General features: G+C 42.6%; 1 protein-coding gene and 1 long non-coding RNA gene across 2 annotated transcripts; both read left to right on the top strand.

The window, feature by feature from the left end:
- Positions 1 to 4,667: 4,667 nt before the first annotated feature.
- On the top strand, positions 4,668 to 6,322 carry LOC131697932 (uncharacterized). Its single transcript, XR_009307561.1, has 3 exons — positions 4,668 to 4,783; positions 5,773 to 5,933; positions 6,278 to 6,322. It is a non-coding gene; the product is annotated as an uncharacterized LOC131697932 (long non-coding RNA).
- Positions 6,323 to 6,372: 50 nt separating this feature from the next.
- LOC117423621 (5-hydroxytryptamine receptor 3A) lies at positions 6,373 to 19,849 on the top strand. Its single transcript, XM_058990479.1, has 6 exons — positions 6,373 to 6,524; positions 6,949 to 7,118; positions 8,924 to 9,084; positions 12,200 to 12,410; positions 17,882 to 18,046; positions 18,732 to 19,849. Exons 1-6 carry the CDS (start codon positions 6,373 to 6,375, stop codon positions 18,965 to 18,967), a joined length of 1,095 nt encoding a protein of 364 aa, XP_058846462.1. The 3' UTR covers positions 18,968 to 19,849.
- Positions 19,850 to 20,131: the final 282 nt, after the last annotated feature.

Genomic DNA, 20,131 nt, shown 5'->3' with positions numbered 1-20,131 from the left:
TAGTGCAGCACAGAAACCAGGACCAGAGGACACACTAGAAATTAGGTTCTTCACACAGAGAGTGGTGGTTAGATACAAACTAAAACCTTCAATATCCACCCTGGTATTGCCCTGCTCTGATCTAGTGCTGAGATCAGAGCAGGGCAGAGTATCACTAGACACCTGCAGACCCCTGTGAATGGACTTCTTTTAGCATACTATAGACAAGTACATTAACTGCACTCTCCTGCACGTCAATCAATTGTGCTTCCATTGGTATGACATAAATATGAGAATATTGCCACTCTGGTTCCACTACCAATGGCAGCCTAGTACTGTATGCTGTGGTAGTGATCAGGTCTATCTATGCAAAGTAAAATATGTCACATGGGGGCAGGTCTCTACAGTAGGTCATATCTCAGAACCTGCACCATGTTTTACATCCACAACACTGATTGTCATGCACCTCAGGGGCTCTGTTGTATATAAATCAGTGTTGCTCGCCTTTCTTGCTCAAACTGCACATGATAATATATTTTATACAATAACAGACACCCTACACAATCAATCAATATCAATATACACAGCATAATTCGGTAGAAATATAAAACCAGAATGCAATTTGGGACAATTTACAGGAAGCCGCACATACAGTACTGTCATGTTTCCTGGTATTCAGTGTGTAAGCGAGAGGAAGCAATAAAGCCACACAGGAATGTCTTCTGGTAGTTCCCTTATATAAAACTAAATATATTACCTATTAACTTGACCTACTATATATATATATATATATATATATATATATATATATATATATATATATATATATATATATATATATATATGATAGTGACAATTAATATCAGTGGTATAAAAAGGATACTGAATGAGTTGAATTTGCAGAATATACAACTTGAACTGTCACAACTTTTCATTCAGTATCCGCTATAGTCCCAACACTATTTCACTATTGATAGTTCTGGGTGTTTCCCTTTCAATTCGAAGACGACCACCAACCAATACTTTTGGGATATGCCTGCCACAGGTCAGGTATGTACTGAGCATTTTATGTCAGAGCTGCCGATAGGCCACTCCGAGGAGTGACATCCTCGGTCCCGCCTACCGAGGGAATAAGTAGTCACTCTGCAGAGCTCACTTCCTCTTTTGCTTCCCATATCAGGTAAGTGAAGGTAGGTATAACTAACCTGTCCAGTTGCTGTGATTGCATCTGTTAGAAGAGCTCTCACTCGAGTTTTTCTGGAGTTCCCCTGCAATTTTATTTCCTGTAATTATTGCTGGTAGTCAGCTTGCCACTTCCCTGGAACCAGAAACTTGGCTTCTGAAGACTAATCTAAACACAGAGCAACTGCGCCGCATTTTATTTCTTATTAATTTTTTCAACAGCTACAGCTACATCAGTGAGCGACCTTCTCCAAGTCTTGGCTATTAGGCAAGAAGTAGATACATTACTTATCAAACAAGCCATCCGACGACAGCCTTTGCCCCATCCTAGACCTGAGACACCTCAATGGGTTTTTGAGGTTCCAAATGCTCACGCACCGTCACATTTTCCATTTTGTCTGGCCGGGTGACTGGTTTACCACTGTGGACTTAAAGGACGTGTATTTTCATGTCCCTATTCGTCCTGTGCACAGGAAATAGCACGTTTTCAAAGTGTGTCAATGCTATCCTAGCCCCCTTGCGGCTGCAAGGGATCAAGGTGTTGAATTACCTGGACGACTGGTTGATCTGTTCCCAGTCATAGGAAGGAGTAGCGGCCCACACGGTCATAGTGACAGAGCATCTGTCGAGGCTGGGTTTCACCCTCAACGATGCAAAAAGCCATTTAATAACGGTACAGAGTATGGTCTACTTAGGACTCCATCTGGACTCCATTACAATGAGAGCCTACCTGTCGGACGACAGAGTAGCTGCCATTCACAACTGTCTAGCACTGTTCCAACAGGGATTGACAGTATCTCTGGTGTTGTGTCAGACATTACTGGGTCTGATGGCCGCAGCTGCATCAGCTATCCAGCTGGGCTTACTCCACATGCTCCCACTTCAAGTGTGGCTCAATGCCTTCCGGCTACACCCCAAGCTCGACAGACACTGTCGACTGATAGTGTCTTGCCTGTGCTGGGAAGCCCTGCACTGGTGGAGGCAAGCCTCCCACTTGCGCGAGGGTGTAAGGATGGGAGTGATCCACAACTGTCAAGTAGTGATGACAGACGCATCCAACTCGGGTTGGGGTGCGGTCTGGGCAGGCAGAGGAATCTGCGGGTCCTGGTCGGGTCGCTGGACATCGCTGCACATAAATGCACTGGAACTGCGAGTGGTTCACCTCGCTCTTCAGCCTTTCCTTCCAGTGCTACAGAGGAGACATGTCCTTGTCCGCATGGACAACATGTCAACCACCAGGGAGGGCTTTGGTCCCTGGGGTTGCACCGCATAGTCTTACGGCTATTGACCTGGGCAAAGAGGAACCTGTTATCCCTCCGGGCTGTCCATTTTCCTGGAGTGGTGAATTGGGTGGCGGACATCCTCTCGAGGGAGGGTCCTCACCTGTCAGAATAGCAACTCCACCCTCAGGTGGTAGAGCGCATTTTGGAACGTTTCGAAAGAGCCAGGCTCAATCTCCTTGCCACGGCAGAGACCACTCATTGCCCCTTATGGTTCTCCCTCCACTGCTGCGGCGGTCGACTAGGCATCGACGCCCTAGCCCACGAGTGGCCCAGGATGCTTTTGTACGCATTCTTGCTGATACTGTTGCTCCTGGCTTTCCTAGAGGAAGTCTGAAGAGAAGAGGCGACAGTTCTCCTGGTAGCCCCCAGATGGCCCAGATGAATCTGGTTTTCAAACCTTTGCCAGCTGCTGCAAGACCAGCCCTGGGAGATCCCGCTGCACCTGGATCTCCTCAGTCAGACGAGGGGCAACCAGAACCGGGCAGACTCCAACTGTGGGTCTGGCCCTTGAACGGGAACATCTTAGGGCTCTTAGACGCAGTCGTCAGTACACTGCAGAATGCTAAGGCCTCCTACACAAGGGCACTGTATGCCTGCAAGTGGAGGTATTTTCAAAAGTGGGGTATGACCAGAGGTCATGATCCCATCTATTGCCCTTTAGCAACTATTTTACAGTTTCTGCAAGATCTGCTGGAGACGGGCAGGTCCCCCTCTACAATGAAAGTGTACCTAGCAGCTATATCTGCATGCCATGTACCCATTGACTCAGTTTCTCTGGGCGCTCATATTCTGGCAACCTGTTTTCTAAAGGGTGCTCAGCCGCTACGTCCTCCTAGAAGCGACGTCCTCCCCTTGTGAAGTCTAGACATGGTATTGCAGGCTCTCACTAAGGCCCAGTTTGAGCCTATACATTCCATAGAGTTGAAATATCTCTCTATGAAGATAGCCTTTCTATTAGTCATCACCTCCGCTAAGGGGGTTAGTGAACTACAGGCTCTGTCAGTGCACAGTTCCTGTATGCATGTTTGGGATGATGGAAACAGGGTATCATTACGCATGAACCCCGATTTTCTCCCTAAGGTTGTTATGGCTTTTCACTTAAACCAGTCAGTGGAACTAGAGGCTTTCCATCCCCCTCGTTTTTCTTCAGAGGAGGATTGGAGATTAAATTCCCTCTGTCTAGTTCGGGCATTGAGAGGTTATGTGGATAGGACGAGAGCGCTGCGTCATTCTGACCAGCTCTTCATCTGTCATGGTGAAAGGACCCTGGGTCAAGCCCTCTCTAAGCAGCGACTGTCCCACTGGATTGTGGACATAGTTTCGACTACCAGAGGAGTGGCTCTTTAGAGGTGCCTCATTGACTGATATCTGTACTGCGGCTAGCTGGACTACTCCGCATACATTCACCAGGTTCTACCGATTTAATGTGGTAGATCCCTCTATGCCTTCACTAGGCACAAGGGTCCTTGAGGTTGCACGCTCGCACCGCTAACGTGGTTTGCAGTGTCGAGTCGTCCCTTGTCAGTTGTCTCCGCTCACGCTTCCTCTCGACGGCTTTGGTATTTGGTATTTGGTACTTTTCCCAAAAGTATTGGTTGGTGGTTGTCTTCGAATTGAAAGGGAACATTAGGTTACGGATGTAACCCTGGTTCCCTGAAAGAGAAGACGACCACCAAACCTTGCAAGGTCGCATCACTCGCATTCGCAGGTTCGATGCAAAAGAGGAAGTGAGCTCCACAGAGTGATTACTTATTCCCCCATTAGGCGGGACCGAGGACGTCACTCCATGGAGGGGCCTATCAGCAGCTCTGACATAAAATACTCAGTAAATACCTGACCTGTGGCAGGTATATCCCAAAAGTATTGGCTGGTGGTCATCTTCTCTTTCAGGGAAACGTTTTCTCATCAATACTAAAATGTATCAATATTGCTATCGATTAATGACCTAAGACCAGTAATGGAAAACAAGACTAGGAAGTGTAGGGCTGGAGCAGCTGTGCTGGAAGGGAGTGGTCCAGTATTGTTGTTCTTCACAATCAACTGGGGAAGTCCTTTCAGAAAGTGATACAAAACAAACACTCCAATAAGATGTTATTGCTTGTATTGGATGAACATGTAATTGATATCCATTGTTGCTGTCTCTCACTGTGCAAACAGATAGTTATAAATTATCTATATAAGAGTATTCTGATAAAAACCTACCCCCAATTCATCCATCTCAACTCTCCATTTAAGGGTAGATCTCTGAAAAACACTGTGGATGTTTTTTTGTAATTATTTTAATATTGAAATGGCTGGGCTGTGGACTGCTTATCTCTTTATCTGGATAGCTGTTTCAAGTAAGTCTTGTTCCATTTATATATATATATATATATATATATATATATATATATATATATATATATATATATATATATATATATATATATATATATAATCTTTATTTTTATATAGCGCATTTCATAGTGGACCACCATCACAAAGTGCTTTACAGAGGTAGGCTGTGAATTATATGCAGAGTCACTTACAATAGGACATTGATTTAACATCTCATCTGCAGGATGGAGCACAAGGAGGTAAAGTGACTTGCTCAGGGTCACACAAGGAGTCAGTCAGTAGCAGAGGTGGGATTTGAACCGGTGACCTTCTGGTTACAAGCCCTGGACTTGATCTACTTTTACATTACGTAGAATAAGGTGTACAAAATTAACACTCAATGTTTCCATTTTTTTTTAGTTAGTTCCCTCACTCAAGGGTTGCATTCATTTGTTTTTCGTAGTTAAATATTTAAAGCTGGATCTCTCGATGTTTCAATTTATTTGAATAAATTGTTTTACTGGAAACAGAAGCATTACATATGATAGCAGTACTTATGAATCCCAATGATTTTTAAAATTCATTTCGTTGTTTAATTTTTCAGAAATCTCAGTATCCAGAATCAATATTCAGCGCCTCTTCAAAAAGGGTTTAAGAAGGATCCTGCCAGTTGTATTTACAATCCAAACGGTGCCCAACAATGGCTGTATATCTGTATTTGTTTATTTAGCAGACACCTTTATCCAAGGCGACTTACAGAGACTAGGGTGTGTGAACTATGCATCAGCTGCAGAGTCACTTACAATTACATCTCCCCGAAAGACAGAGCACAAGGAGGTTAAGTAACTTGCTCAGGGTCACACAATGAATCAGTGGCTGAGGTGGGATTTGAACCGGGGACCTCATGGCTAGAAGCCCATTTCTTTAACCACTGGACCACACAGCCTCTTTATAGCTATATGTCTGTATGTCTGTCTGTTGAGGCTTGAGATCCGATCACTTCTCATTTCAGGTGCCACAGCCACAGATAAAGTGTGCAGCTACTACGATGTTTACCGATATCTGAACCTCTCGCAAAGCAATGAGCTCTTAACTTCAGTGCGACCAGTGAAAGACTGGAGAACTCCCACCACAGTGTATCTGTCAGCTAACATCTATGCCATACTGGGAGTGGTAAGAATGAATCGCAATTGCTGTCTGTCCAGTCTCTATTTCTGTTGTCAAACCTTGCGGGTGTTTTATTTTTTTATTTAAGTAGTGGAGTGACTACTGTACTTCTATGGGAAGCGCCAGTGTCTAATATTTAACATGTGTATTGATCTATTATAATAATGTAGAAATGTATTTCCTATATGGACCAGGGAAGGTGCTCATATTGCAGAGATATACAATGAAAACGTGTCTGCAACTCCGTCATGTTAAAACTTCAAACCACATTCACTGGGAACATTCGCATTGCACGATATTATAAACTAGGGTTGTGCCGAGTACTAGTGACTTGTGACTTTTTATTTCAGGTTGAGAAGACCCAAGTTTTTACATCTTTTTTCCAAGTGCAAATGGCAAGTATTCACCCTTTCTGTTCCTGTAACCTTCATATTTTCAATGAAGCATGTTCACTGTTACTCAAACCTCTTGTGATTCTGTCCTCCAGCACTGGAAGAACGAGTTTCTGTCATGGGACAAGGATCAGTTCTGTGGGATTGAAACTATTACTGTTCCATATGACTTGCTGTGGAAACCTGACATCCGTGTCCTTGAATTGTAAGATAATAAAGTTTTTTTTTTGCTATTATTTGTGTATGTTTCTGAAAGTTTTATGGAAGCCACAGTGGTGCTTTAAACTTTCAGAGTTTTAAAAAGTCAACAGGATGTGATGAGTGAAACAAAAAATAATACAATCTACAGTACAAGATTAATACTTTAGCTCATAACTCTCATATTGCATGCCCATACCAAGTTGCTCTGTAAGTTATATTATTTATTACATTCATATTTATTTTATTCAAATTGAATTACAGATGTATTTTATTAATCTGGATACACTCCTTTTTAATTGTTTGCCTTGTTTATGATTATACTTTCACTTATAATCTACATTATTTTGTTTTCAGATCAGCTATATATCATACCAACTGGACAATCTGTTTAATAAAAGTAATTCCTGTTTTTTTAATTTTTTTTTTAGCATTGATGAAGACGTTTCTCTTAAAGAGGCATTTCTGGAGATCAAAAATAACGGAAATGTAGCCATTTACAAAACGTTAAGAATTGTCAGCATCTGCAAAATATTTGCCAAACAGTTTCCATTTGATCAGCAGAAGTGCAATCTGACGTTTATGTCATATCAATATTCAAGTAAGTGCAGCTGGTGAACTGACCCAGCCCTCAAACTTTAATTTTGTAACTTAAAAAAGTAACCATTTATTTCAATAAAGACATTTAAATGTATGATATTATTATAAGAGAGTATTTACACATACTGGGCAGGATTTTCAAAGGTTTGTAGATGATAACTCCAGTGTTAATCAACAAATCGTTATATAGGCCTAGCATTGATTTTGGCATTTTCAAGGGGCCGTTACGCCTATTTCATTATTAAATAATCATGCTAACGTGATTTCCGAAATTATGTCCTGTGGTTAAAGAAAAGGGCTTGTAACCAGGAGGTCCCCGGTTCAAATCCCACCTCAGCCACTGACTCATTGTGTGACCCTGAGCAAGTCACTTAACCTCCTTGTTCTCTGTCTTTCGGGTGAGACGTAATTGTAAGTGACTCTGCAGCTGATGCATAGTTCACACACCCTAGTCTCTGCAAGTCGCCTTGGATAAAGGCGTCTGCTAAATAAACAAATAATAATAATAATAATAATAATAATAATAATAAAATAATAACGAGTACTGCTAGTGTGGGAATTTAAAAGCAAATCCGTGTTAATTGTCATAATTTATCAGTAGTTAATTTGCACTTGGAAAAGGAGGGTTTTAATTAATATTGTAGCGTGCACAGGGGTAGGGGTCAGGGTTGGTAGGTGACGCAGTCTAAAAGACCAAAGCCCGATATCCTGTATGCTCATGTAAGGGAGTCGGCTCTTTTGTACAGCGGTATCGGCGCTATGCTTCAGCGCGGGAGGTCCTGTGTTCGCGTCCCACCTCTGCCTGTGAGAACCCCCTGCAAACTATCGGATACAACTCAAGAGTCTTATTCAAGCACATCATATCAAACATCTGCACAGCCAAAACACTGTATTTAAATGACCAATTAAACATTATAGAGTGTATTTTCTAACTTACCATATATAAAGCACTACTTCAAAAAATGAAAAACTGTAATAAAATAAACATTTCAAAAGCAACTAGTGTGTAAACAGGTGTGAACAGATATATGTACATACAAAACTGTAAAAACGAAAGTAGTTTTTAATTTAAAACGAAAGTAACATATGTTTTCTCTTGCGTGTGTCACTCGGTGCAGCACAGAATCCAAGTTGAGCTACTGCAGCCTGCAGCTTTGCAGTTTGCCGAAGTGCTGTGGCTAGCTTCAAGATGAAATCTCTCCTACTAATATTTTCCCCGGTGCATTCCTTGTACAAAATGAAAGAATTGATGGCTGCCAGGTCCAGTAGAGATAACAACAGGCTTGTATATAAAAATGAAACAGAATATTGTAGGTTATTTTCAAAATAAAAACATGTAAAAGGCAGTCAAAATGACTGTTTTGGTGGTTCTAGTTAGAGGGAATTATAACTTTTTTATTTTTGCGATCCTGCCTTTCAAACTTTATCAGGGTATTTAATACACGTATTTAGGAGAAGTCAACAACGGACAACCGTGTATCTTTGACACACACAGAGTAATAACACGCAAGTTCGATACAATAACACAATACAATAAGTAATAGTTTGGGGGTTTGGGATCCAGCTCAGGTAACTGGGTCGACAGGCTACTTCTGAAGTCAGCCCTACTTTCCAGAAGTACTTTGATAGTACTTTTATTTCCAGTTTTAAATATAAAAATCTACCAAATTATCACTCAGGTAGCCCTGCAGGAGATTGGTCTCCCAGATATGAAAATAATTTGTTGGACAAAAATCATCAGAAAAGGATTTTCAATAGGATAAATCTGCCTTCTCTTACATGATCTTTTCTGTTTTTGTGTACCAGCTGAAGACATACAACTGGAGTCTGAGTTAAACTCCTCTGAAATCTATTCCTGGTCCAAGAAATATATTGAGAGTGAAGGAGAATGGGAACTTAAGGATGTAAAAGTTTTTCAAATCAGTTTGCCAACGGAAAATGAATTCTTCGCTACCCTTGTCTATCAGGTATGCTATTCTGACAGCTCCCCCTCGGTTGCTTCTTTAACTGTTTATTCATCACAACACATTTGAGATACCGACTTTATTTTTTCGGTGTTATGGAACTCCTCAGCCAAAATCTAACGGTACCCCTCATGTTTTGATTTGATGATAATAACCTAACACTTTAAGATATTGGCTTGAGACTTGGTACACAACTGTGCTCTATGATAGATCTAGTTCAAATGTGTAAGAAAAGTTTACTCTTTTGTGGCACTCATTTTATTGTGTTAATATTTGGTACACAGCTGTATAATATTGTTATCTTCAGTTAAAGAGCTTGTACTGCCGCCTATTACCCCTAATGTGTCATAAACCATTGAAGCTGGCAAGTTTTGAGGAATCTCTGTGCTGTATTGGGGTCATGTGACGTTTTGATAAAGACCTATAATAAAATAACACTTCTGTGACAGGATGGCTGACGTGGTGATGTCAGGCCAGATGCAGGAAGAAAACAAAGGGAAAAATACTGCGGTACAAAAGATGTGCTGTGCGCCGTTTATTTAAGTAACAAAAACAAATAAAATATTTAAACAAAAACAGTGCTCACAGAGCAAAATAAATATTAAAACAAATCACGAAGACAAAAAAAAACAATAGGTCATTTAAATGTTCTTTTCTCCTTTTTCTCCTCGCTCTCTCACGTTCTCTCCTCTGAACACCCACCCTGAGTGCAGAGATCTGCAGGCTTATATGCAGATGACCATCTCCCGATTAGTAACAATTAAACAATTAACTCGGGCGATGGTCACCTTCTGCACAAGGTTTTTAATGTGGATGGGGCTTCCCATCCACACTGCGAAATAATAACAAAATATACGGCTCCACCGTCACATTTATAAAACAATAACAAAACAAGGCTACGCTGTCATATTTATAAATAAATGAATCATAACAATAATAATAATAATAACAATAACAGTAATAATACAACAAAACAAATACAAAATAATAAATTGCAGGGGTGGAGGGGTACCCCGTTCTAAAAATAAATAATACATTCATGGCAAGGCTTTGCCCCGCCCTCTTTTCATGTGCCACACCTTCCTTTACAGGTTTTCTTCAAAGCTGCTGCTGCCACAGCCTTGTATCTCAGAAATCGTTTGAAGTAGTGACTTCATATTTTCAGGTTTCTATGACCCGTTCATGCTAAATGTGTTGCTGACCATAAAGATGACCTCTGACCTAATATGGCTGCCATATTGAGGTCATGTGACTTTTGATGCATAGAGACAGTACACTCATTTACTGTATTAAATCGGTAGACAGCAGTATTCTTTGATTTTCTTAACGTTGCATTATCAGTGCTGTCCAGTAAAAATGAACCCTTTCTCTGCTTAATTGCTAAAACTTTGGCCATGATACATACCACATGCTTTAGCATACAGTTGGGTCTTTGTAGTTGGTATAGTGATCTATTCTATTATTCTCTCAGTAAAATTCCATTACAGCTGGTGTCCCGTGAACATTAACCCTTTCAGCACCACATTTATATATCAGTGATACAATCTTTTACACAATTCCATTTTACTTCATGTTTACATAATTGTGCTATATATATATATATATATATATATATATATATATATATATATATATATATATATATAAATATATATATATATATATATATATATATATATATATATATATATATATATACAGACGTGCTCAAATTTGTTGGTACCCTTACAGCTCATTGAAATAATGCTTCATTCCTCCTGAAAAGTGATGAAATTAAAAGCTATTTTATCATGTATACTTGCATGCCTTTGGTATGTCACAGAATAAAGCAAAGAAGCTGTGAAAAGAGATGAATTATTGCTTATTCTACAAAGATATTCTAAAATGGCCTGGACACATTTGTTGGTACCCCTTAGAAAAGATAATAAATAATTGGATTATAGTGATATTTCAAACTAATTCGTTTCTTTAATTAGTATCACACATGTCTCCAATCTTGTAATCAGTCATTCAGCCTATTTAAATGGAGAAAAGTAGTCACTGTGCTGTTTGGTATCATTGTGTGCACCACACTGAACATGGACCAGAGAAAGCAAAGGAGAGAGCTGTCTGAGGAGATCAGAAAGAAAATAATAGACAAGCATGGTAAAGGTAAAGGCTACAAGACCATCTCCAAGCAGCTTGATGTTCCTGTGACAACAGTTGCAAATATTATTAAGAAGTTTAAGGTCCATGGAACTGTAGCCAACCTCCCTGGGCGCGGCCGCAAGAGGAAAATCGACCCCAGGTTGAACAGAAGGATAGTGCGAATGGTAGAAAAAGAACCAAGGATAACTGCCAAAGAGATACAAGCTGAACTCCAAGGTGAAGGTACATCAGTTTCTGATCGCACCATCAGTCGCTTTTTGAGCGAAAGTGGGCTCCATGGAAGAAGACCCAGGAGGACTCCACTTTTGACAGAAAAACATAAAAAAGCCAGACTGGAATTTGCTAAAATGCATATTGGCAAGCCACAATCCTTCTGGGAGAATGTTCTTTGGACAGATGAGTCAAAACTGGAGCTTTTTGGCAAGTCACATCAGCTCTATGTTCACAGACGAAAAAATGAAGTTTTCAAAGAAAAGAACACCATACCTACAGTGAAACATGGAGGAGGCTCGGTTATGTTTTGGGGCTGCTTTGCTGCGCCTGGCACAGGGTGCCTTGAATCTGTGCAGGGCACAATGAAATCTCAAGACTATCAAGGCATTCAAGGGTCCCATCATTTTTGTCCATGGCATTTTCATTTGTTTTATTATTTACAATATTATGTTGAATAAAAAATCAAAAGCAAAGTCTGATTTCTGTTAAATATGGAATAAACAATGGTGGATGCCAATTACTTTTGTCAGTTTCAAGTTATTTCAGAGAAAATTGTGCATTCTTCGTTTTTTGTGGAGGGGTACCAACAAATTTGAGCACGTCTGTATATATATATTAAAAATGCCCAACAGGTAGGTCAACTAAAGGTGAAATAACTTCCATAGTACATATTTCTTTTTTTGCAGGCAAAATTCCCATCTTAGGGACCCTTTCCCTGTAGCTCCTCCAGTAACAATGTACTGTCTTTCCTCTCTAGGTGTCCCTGGAAAGGAAGTGCATGCTCTACGTGCTTAACCTGCTGGTACCAGCGGCGGTCCTGCTGATGCTGGACTTGGCCAGCTACTTCATCCCAGAGCCCAGTGGAGAGAAGCTGGGCTTCAAGATCACAGTCATCCTGGGCTTCTCCGTCCTGCAGCTCCTTCTCAGCGGGATCCTGCCCTCTAATGGCAGCATGCCCCCCCTGATTGGTGAGCCACTCAAACAGCTTCCTGTTGTATTGCCATATTCACAGACCATTTACAACCATACAAAGTTTACAATGAGAGCTCATTCCGGATTAACAAAATAAGACCACTGTTCCAGAACATGTTTCGGACTTAAGACCTTACGCTATCTACGAAACATCTTTTTTTTATTGTATTCCCCTCTTCTACCTTTGTGACATTGTCTCTTTACATTTTCAAATGGTCTTTCAATAGGATTGCTATTTTACAAGGGGGTGTGGCAAAGCGCCCCGCCCCTGTGTGCATTTGTGTTATGTGTGTATGTTGCGTGTGTAAATGTTGGTGTATAGATTGGTACACGGGATATAAACGGGTCTGTGTTTCACGTGTATTTAAAAAGTGTAGATTTGTATTTAGGCACGAGGAGAGCACAAATCACTTCACGTGCTGGTTAAATGTAATATGTGAGCACGGGGTTGCACAGAATTAATTCACGTGCTGGGATTCAAGTGAATAATTAATTAGTAATTGAATCCCAGCACAATAGTATATATAGACGCACATTTCTTGCACTCAGGGTTGGGTGTTCGGAAGAGGAGAACGGGTGAGAGAGAAAGGAGTTAAAATAAGTGATAAGAATAATTATAAGTGTTTTGTACTCACCGTGTTTGTTTGTCTCCGTGCACCGTTTGTTAAGTGTTTAGTCGTTTTGTCTGTCTGTTTATTTTGGCGTCAAGTGCCGTGTCCTGTTTTGTATTCCATTGTTCAAACCTTTTATTTGTTAATAAACGCTGAGTGCAGCCATTGCACTCAGCTCATCATCACCACCGTCTCTGTCTGTGTATTCCTGTCTGGTCTGACGCCACCCACTCTGGCCGTCTTTGTGACACGTGGTGTCATCGTGGGATAATAGCGCCTCCAAGCGTCAGACCAGGAGAGGGGGTTTTGTGAAAAAAAAAAAAAAAAAAAAAATAGTAAAGCGAGGATGGGAAGAAAGAGCTGCAGGAAGCAGCAGAAGCAGCAGCAGCAACAACAACAGCTGCAGCCCTCATCCTGCATGCCGGGCTGGGAGGAGGACAGCCACAACAGGGCAGTAGCCACCCCTCTACCCCCACTGCCACCGGGTTCCCCACCGTCCCGGGAAATATGGGACTGGCTGGTGCACCCCGAGGGGAACTTCGCCAGTGACCTCCCCATGGTTATTCACGCACTGCAGATGCGAGATGGGAAACGATGGGAGGACTGGGAGCAACAGCACAACCCGGCATCCGTTCGTGACCTCACCATTGTGGTGCTGGGTTACCTAGCTGCAGACATGGGAGGGATGCCTTCCAGTGAGCAAGAGGGAGAGGAGCAGTCGCTGCCCTCTCCAGTACCTGAGCGGGAGGAGCCTGAGCGTCCACAGCCCGAGTGGGAGGAGCCTGAGCGTCCACAGCCCGAGTGGGAGGAGCCTGAGCGTCCACAGCCCGAGTGGGAGGAGCCTGAGCGTCCACAGCCCGAGTGGGAGGAGCCTGAGCGTCCACAGCCTGAGTGGGAGGAACCCGAACGTCCTACGCCTGAGTGGGAGGAACCCGAACGTCCTACGCCTGAGTGGGAGGAACCCGAACGTCCTACGCCTGAGTGGGGGGAACCCGAGTGTCCACAGCCCAAAAGGGAGGAGTCGGGGCGTCCACAGCCCAAAAGGGAGGAGGTCGAGGATGATGGCTGGGAGGTTTTTTTAAAGAACCTCGCAGCAGAGTTATGCCCTGGCTGTGGGGCTTATGGGCACACGTTAGCCATATGCCCCACCCAGTATGAAGAGGAGGAACCAGCGCCCAGACGGGGGGACCGCGAGCGTCCAGCGCCCAGACGGGGGGACCGCGAGCGTCCAGCGCCCAGACGGGGGGACCGCGGGAATCCGAAGCCTGAGAGGCAGCTGTTCCCACCTTCACCAGCAGAGCAAGAATGCCTGCTGGTTTCCCCATCACAACCAGCAGAGGTAGAATGCCTGCTGGTTTCCCCAGCACAACCAGCAGAGGAAGAATGCCTGCTGGTTTCCCCAGCCCAACCAGCAGAGGAAGAATGCCTGCTGGTTTCCCCAGCACAACCAGCAGAGGAAGAATGCCTGCTGGTTTCCCCAGCACAACCAGCAGAGGAAGAATGCCTGCTGGTTTCCCCAGCACAACCAGCAGAGGAAGAATGCCTGCTGGTTTCCCCAGCACAACCAGCAGAGGAAGAATGCCTGCTGGTTTCCCCTTCAGAAGCAGAGCCGCACCAGTCCGCTGCAAGAGAGGCAGAGCAGCACCAGTCCCCTGAAAAAGGGGGAGACTACACGCTGCTCCCACCTCCATCGGCAGGAGACTACACGCTGCTCCCACCTTCACCGGCAGGAGCAGAGCAGCCGGAGCTGCCTCTGCCTCCGCCACCTCCACCGGAAGGAGCAGAGCAGCAGGAGCTGCCTCTGCCACTTCCAGGAGCAGAGGAGCAGGAGCTGCCTCTGCCTCCGCCACCTACATCGGCAGGAGCAGAGCAGCCGGAGCTGCCTCTGCCTCCGCCACCTACACCGGCAGGAGCAAAGGAGCAGGAGCTGCCTCTGCCACTTCCAGGAGCAGAGGAGCAGGAGCTGCCTCTGCCACTTCCAGGAGCAGAGGAGCTGCCTCTGCCTCTGCCACTGCCAGAAGCAGAACAGCAGGAGCTGTCTCTGCTTCCCATACCTCCACCACGGGGAGTACGGTGGCCGGAGCCCCAGAAAGGGGAGCTGTCGGCCACGAAGAAGGGGGAGGAGGTCTGGAGACCACCAACCCCAGCAGCAGTTTCGCTGCCGGAGATCGTGGGGGAGGTCAGGAGACCTGCTCCCACTGCAGCAGTTTCGCTGCCGGAGAACGTGGGGGAGGTCTGGAGACCTGTTCCCACTGCAGCAGTTTCGCTGCCGGAGATCGTGGGGGAGGTCCGGAGACCTGCTCCCACTGCAGCAGTTTCGCTGCCGGAGATCGTGGGGGAGGTCCGGAGACCTGCTCCCACTGCAGCTTCTTCGCTGCCGGCAGTACTGTGTTCGGAGCCCCACCAAAGGGAGCTACCGGCTACAAAGACAGGGGGAGAGGTCAGGAGACCACTTTCCCCAGCAGCAGTTTCGCTGCAGGAGGTCTTGTGGCCGGAGCCCCACAGGAGGGAGCTGCCGGCTACGAAGAAGGGGGAGGTCGGGGGACCACCTGCCCCTGCAGCTTTTTCGCTGCAGGACGGGACCAACAGGCTGTCAGCCGTGCCACTACCGGCAGGGGTGCTGACAGCCTGGCCAGCCATGGGCCCACTGAAGCCTCCCTTCCCAGCCCGAGACTTTGTCCTGGACTGCTGGGTTTTTAAGGGGGGAGGTGGCCGTTGAGGCCATGTGTGCTGCGCACAAGGGGGGGTATATGTGGCAAAGCGCCCCGCCCCTGTGTGCATTTGTGTTATGTGTGTATGTTGCGTGTGTAAATGTTGGTGTATAGATTGGTACACGGGATATAAACGGGTCTGTGTTTCACGTGTATTTAAAAAGTGTAGATTTGTATTTAGGCACGAGGAGAGCACAAATCACTTCACGTGCTGGTTAAATGTAATATGTGAGCACGGGGTTGCACAGAATTAATTCACGTGCTGGGATTCAAGTGAATAATTAATTAGTAATTGAATCCCAGCACAATAGTATATATAGACGCACATTTCTTGCACTCAGGGTTGGGTGTTCGGAAGAGGAGAACGGGTGAGAGAGAAAGGAGTTAAAATAAGTGATAAGAATAATTATAAGTGTTTTGTACTCACCGTGTTTGTTTGTCTCCGTGCACCGTTTGTTAAGTGTTTAGTCGTTTTGTCTGTCTGTTTATTTTGGCGTCAAGTGCCGTGTCCTGTTTTGTATTCCATTGTTCAAACCTTTTATTTGTTAATAAACGCTGAGTGCAGCCATTGCACTCAGCTCATCATCACCACCGTCTCTGTCTGTGTATTCCTGTCTGGTCTGACGCCACCCACTCTGGCCGTCTTTGTGACAGGGGGTCAAAACGTTCACATTTCCCCTGTGAACAATGCGAATTGTATTTTCATTTTTCAACAGACCTGGAGAAAAAACGAATATCTTACAGCTATGGTACTCGGCACTGAGGTAGTGGTCTTTGCTGACTTCACATCCTACGGTGGTTAGAATTTGATTGGATTTTTATTTTTATTTTTAATGTCGTTTTTTTTGTTGCATGTACATTCTGCAATGTTATTAAATCTGAGTACAAAAAAATTCAGTCAAATATAAACAGATTTAAATTAAAACATAGATCCCGTCACATACCTTGTGCTAAGAGGCATCACACTCACATTTTGTTAATTGCAGTTTTTACAGCTTAGAAATACTTAAATAAGTTAAATATCATTATTATTATTAGTTAGTTATTAAGCAGATGCTTTTATCCAAAGTGGCTTACAGAGACTTAGGGGTGAACTATGCATCACAACTGCTGCTGCAGAGTCACTTACAATAGGACCTCAGTTTTATGTCTCATCCGAAGGGCAGCGCACAAGGAGGTTAAGTGACTTGCTCAGGGTCACACACAGTGGGATTGAACTGGGAATTTCCTGGTAACAAAACCCTTTCTCTAACCACCGGACCACATGTTTTTAGTAAGTGCAAACCACCATGTAGAATTATTTAACATAAAAGATAACGTTGTTCTTTACGATTAACTTGAACTAAAGTTAACTGCAGCCGTCATTTTCCCAGTGATTTGATTGGGTAATGAAAAAAGTAAAACCTTCATCTATATTAAAATAATTATTGCGTTTGGATTTACGGTTTGGTAAGTTTATAATTTTTGGCAGTAGTACTCAAATTGAAAAAAAAATACTTTTTTAAAGACTACTTTTATCATTTTAAAGAAAAAAAATAAAAATACAGCTTTTTATAGTTCCGCTATTTATATAAACCTGGCTAAAAAAAACGGTAAGAGCTACAGCTGTAGTACATGCTACCAAGGTAGCGGTCTCTGCTGACTACATTTCCTACTGTGGTTAGAATTTGATCACATATTTTGTTCTGATTGGTTGTTTTAGAAATAGACTTTTCATAACGTAATTCTCGATTCTTTGCACACCGACCCTGTCAGCAGGAGATACGAGCTCTCTGTGACTGACCTCCTGCAGCTGTTATTTTAATGCAGTGGTACATCAATTACTATATGGAATGTGTCTACTTCTGACAATGCACATCTAATTTATGTAAGGATGAATACATATTTTAACAGTCAAATTGAAATATTTGTGTTTATGTTGCTTTGATGGTTCTGACGCTCTTTGTAAAGATTATTCACTTCAAGTTACATTACATGAAAATGTTTAGAACTGCAGGGTATAATATTATGGACCAAAGATCAAAGGGCATCTGCATTTCATAATTATACATTATGAAAGTAAATACAATTTTATAAATTGAAAATCAATTTCCTTTGATGTGTTTTAAAACACTGCCTGTTACCTGCTTGTTTTTCCACCTACAGCAATCATTTTCACCGTCATCTTCACATTCATGCTCTTAAGCCTTCTCCAGACCATATTTGTTAAATACCTCTGGAACCTACAGCCAGACAGCTGTTTACTGAGATTGTTCTGCAGAAAACAGAAGCCCAGCACTGTCCAACTCAAAGACAGTGGAAACCAGGAGGGTGAGTTCCCTTCACAAATGATCTTCAATGGCAATGCAGACAGTGGCGGGTGTAGGGGCAATAGTATCATGAAGGCAGCCATTTGGACTAACACATTGTTAGAGTGGTAGTGCATATTTTGACATTTATTAATGTGACTCATTGTTCAATGGTCTGGAAGGCAAATCTGGCCATACACAGAAAATGCTGTTACGCACAAATGCCGTGATCCTGGGGGTTTTATCTGGATAATAGTGATATTTTGTGATCGAGATTACTTTTATCTGGATTGTTTTGATCAGATTTTTCAGAAAAAATCACTGCTGGATTACATTTATCCAGATTACAAATAATTATGATTACAATTTTTTTTTTTTCGATCACAAAATCTAGGATTACAAAATCTGGATCACTGTTATCCAAAACGGCCCCTGGACATAAAGAAAAGAATGCATGTTTGTTATGTCACTTTCTCCATCAGTGTTACTTATCTAAGCCTGTATTCACAATTCAAACCACGTTCATATGGCTCTAATGCTGACAGAAAGGGACAGGATCGATTTAAAATCCCTTTAAACTAAACAATTCAGCTGCAGGTGGGTTTATAATGTTGTAACCGTGCTGTACATGTAAAAGAAAAGATTTAAAGTCTTGGATAGCAGTCCTTTAAGTGACGTAGTTGTAATCTCTCATTCTCCCCTCACAGACTCTGTTAAGACCGTATCAGTTAACCTGAGGCAGACTGGCCCTGACTCCAGCGTGCTCAGAGCGATGCTGCTGGAAATACAAGCTGTCCGACAGACGGTGTCCAGCCTCCAGAGAAAGAAAGAAACTGTTCTCGGCCTGGAGAGGGCAGCTAGGGCACTGGACACGGCTTATTTTTATCTGTACCTCATTTCTGTTGTGAGCTTCTTCATTTACATTGCTGTTAGTATCATGTAACCCTTTAGATCCTGGAAAATACATATATGGGACAAGATTCTCAGAAGCAACCTGCAAATTACGGAGCAACCTGCAAATGCATGTAATTAAGGGCTCATAAACATGATGATCCAGCCATTCTCTCAAATCTGATTGCGTAATATTTTCCTGGGCAGCTTTTAAATAACACATAGCTGCAGGGGTGCATCAAATGAGAAAATGCTTGGACTTGTTGGTTTACAAGCTGTTTTAATTCAATTATTCTGAGTGGTGTGAGGGAGACACCCAGTAAAAACAAACATTATTGTTATCTGTTACACAAATACAAAATCTGAATACTTGCACAGCAGTGGTACAGAGATTTATTCATTAGTCTTAAGCATTGGGAAGGATCTCACAGCATAAATTGCCATACAAGTAATCCTTCAACCAACTATATATGTAACGTAAGCTTGCCTGGCCCATCAAGTGTGTTACATTAGGATTAAGTTTAGGGTTAGAGTTAGAGTTAGGGTTAGGGTTATATCATGCAAAAAAATTACACATTAAATACATTGTAACTATGCATAATAACATTGTAATTATGTGTAAGTACACATGTATTTACTGAGTAACTACTAAGCAAATACACAATAATTAGATACAGATAATTACATTTGGTATAGATTTTTGGTATCAAGGTTTTTCTTTATTATTTATAGATAACACACGATTACATATTTGGGGCAGCAGTGTGGAGTAGTGGTTAGGGCTCTGGACTCTTGACTGGAGGGTTGTGGGTTCAATTCCCGGTTGGGGACACTGCTGCTGTACCCCTGAGCAAGGTACTTTACCTAGATTGCTCCAATAAAAACCCAACTGTATAATGGGTAATTGTATGTAAAAAAAAAAAAAAAAAAAAAAAAAAAAAAGTGATATCTTGTAACAATTGTAAGTCACCCTGGATCAGGGCATCTGCTAAGAAATAAACAATAATAATATATTTCCACACTAGTGGCAAGATGGATTGGCAAGCAAAAAAAATAAAAATTACTCAAATCACACAGTATTCAAAATGAAAACCCCATTTTCTTTATTTTGTGGTAAACTAAATTCCATGTCCACTAATAATGCCCTTGTAATTACTGCAATGTAAGGAAATCCACACCATTGTCTGTCTTTTTTTTTTTTTTTTTGCCGTTTTTG

This window comes from Acipenser ruthenus, chromosome 17, assembly GCF_902713425.1.
Source record: "Acipenser ruthenus chromosome 17, fAciRut3.2 maternal haplotype, whole genome shotgun sequence".
Taxonomy (NCBI): Eukaryota; Metazoa; Chordata; class Actinopteri; order Acipenseriformes; family Acipenseridae; genus Acipenser; species Acipenser ruthenus.
Note: the sequence above shows the minus strand (reverse complement) of the source record. Positions and strands in the feature narration are given on the sequence as shown.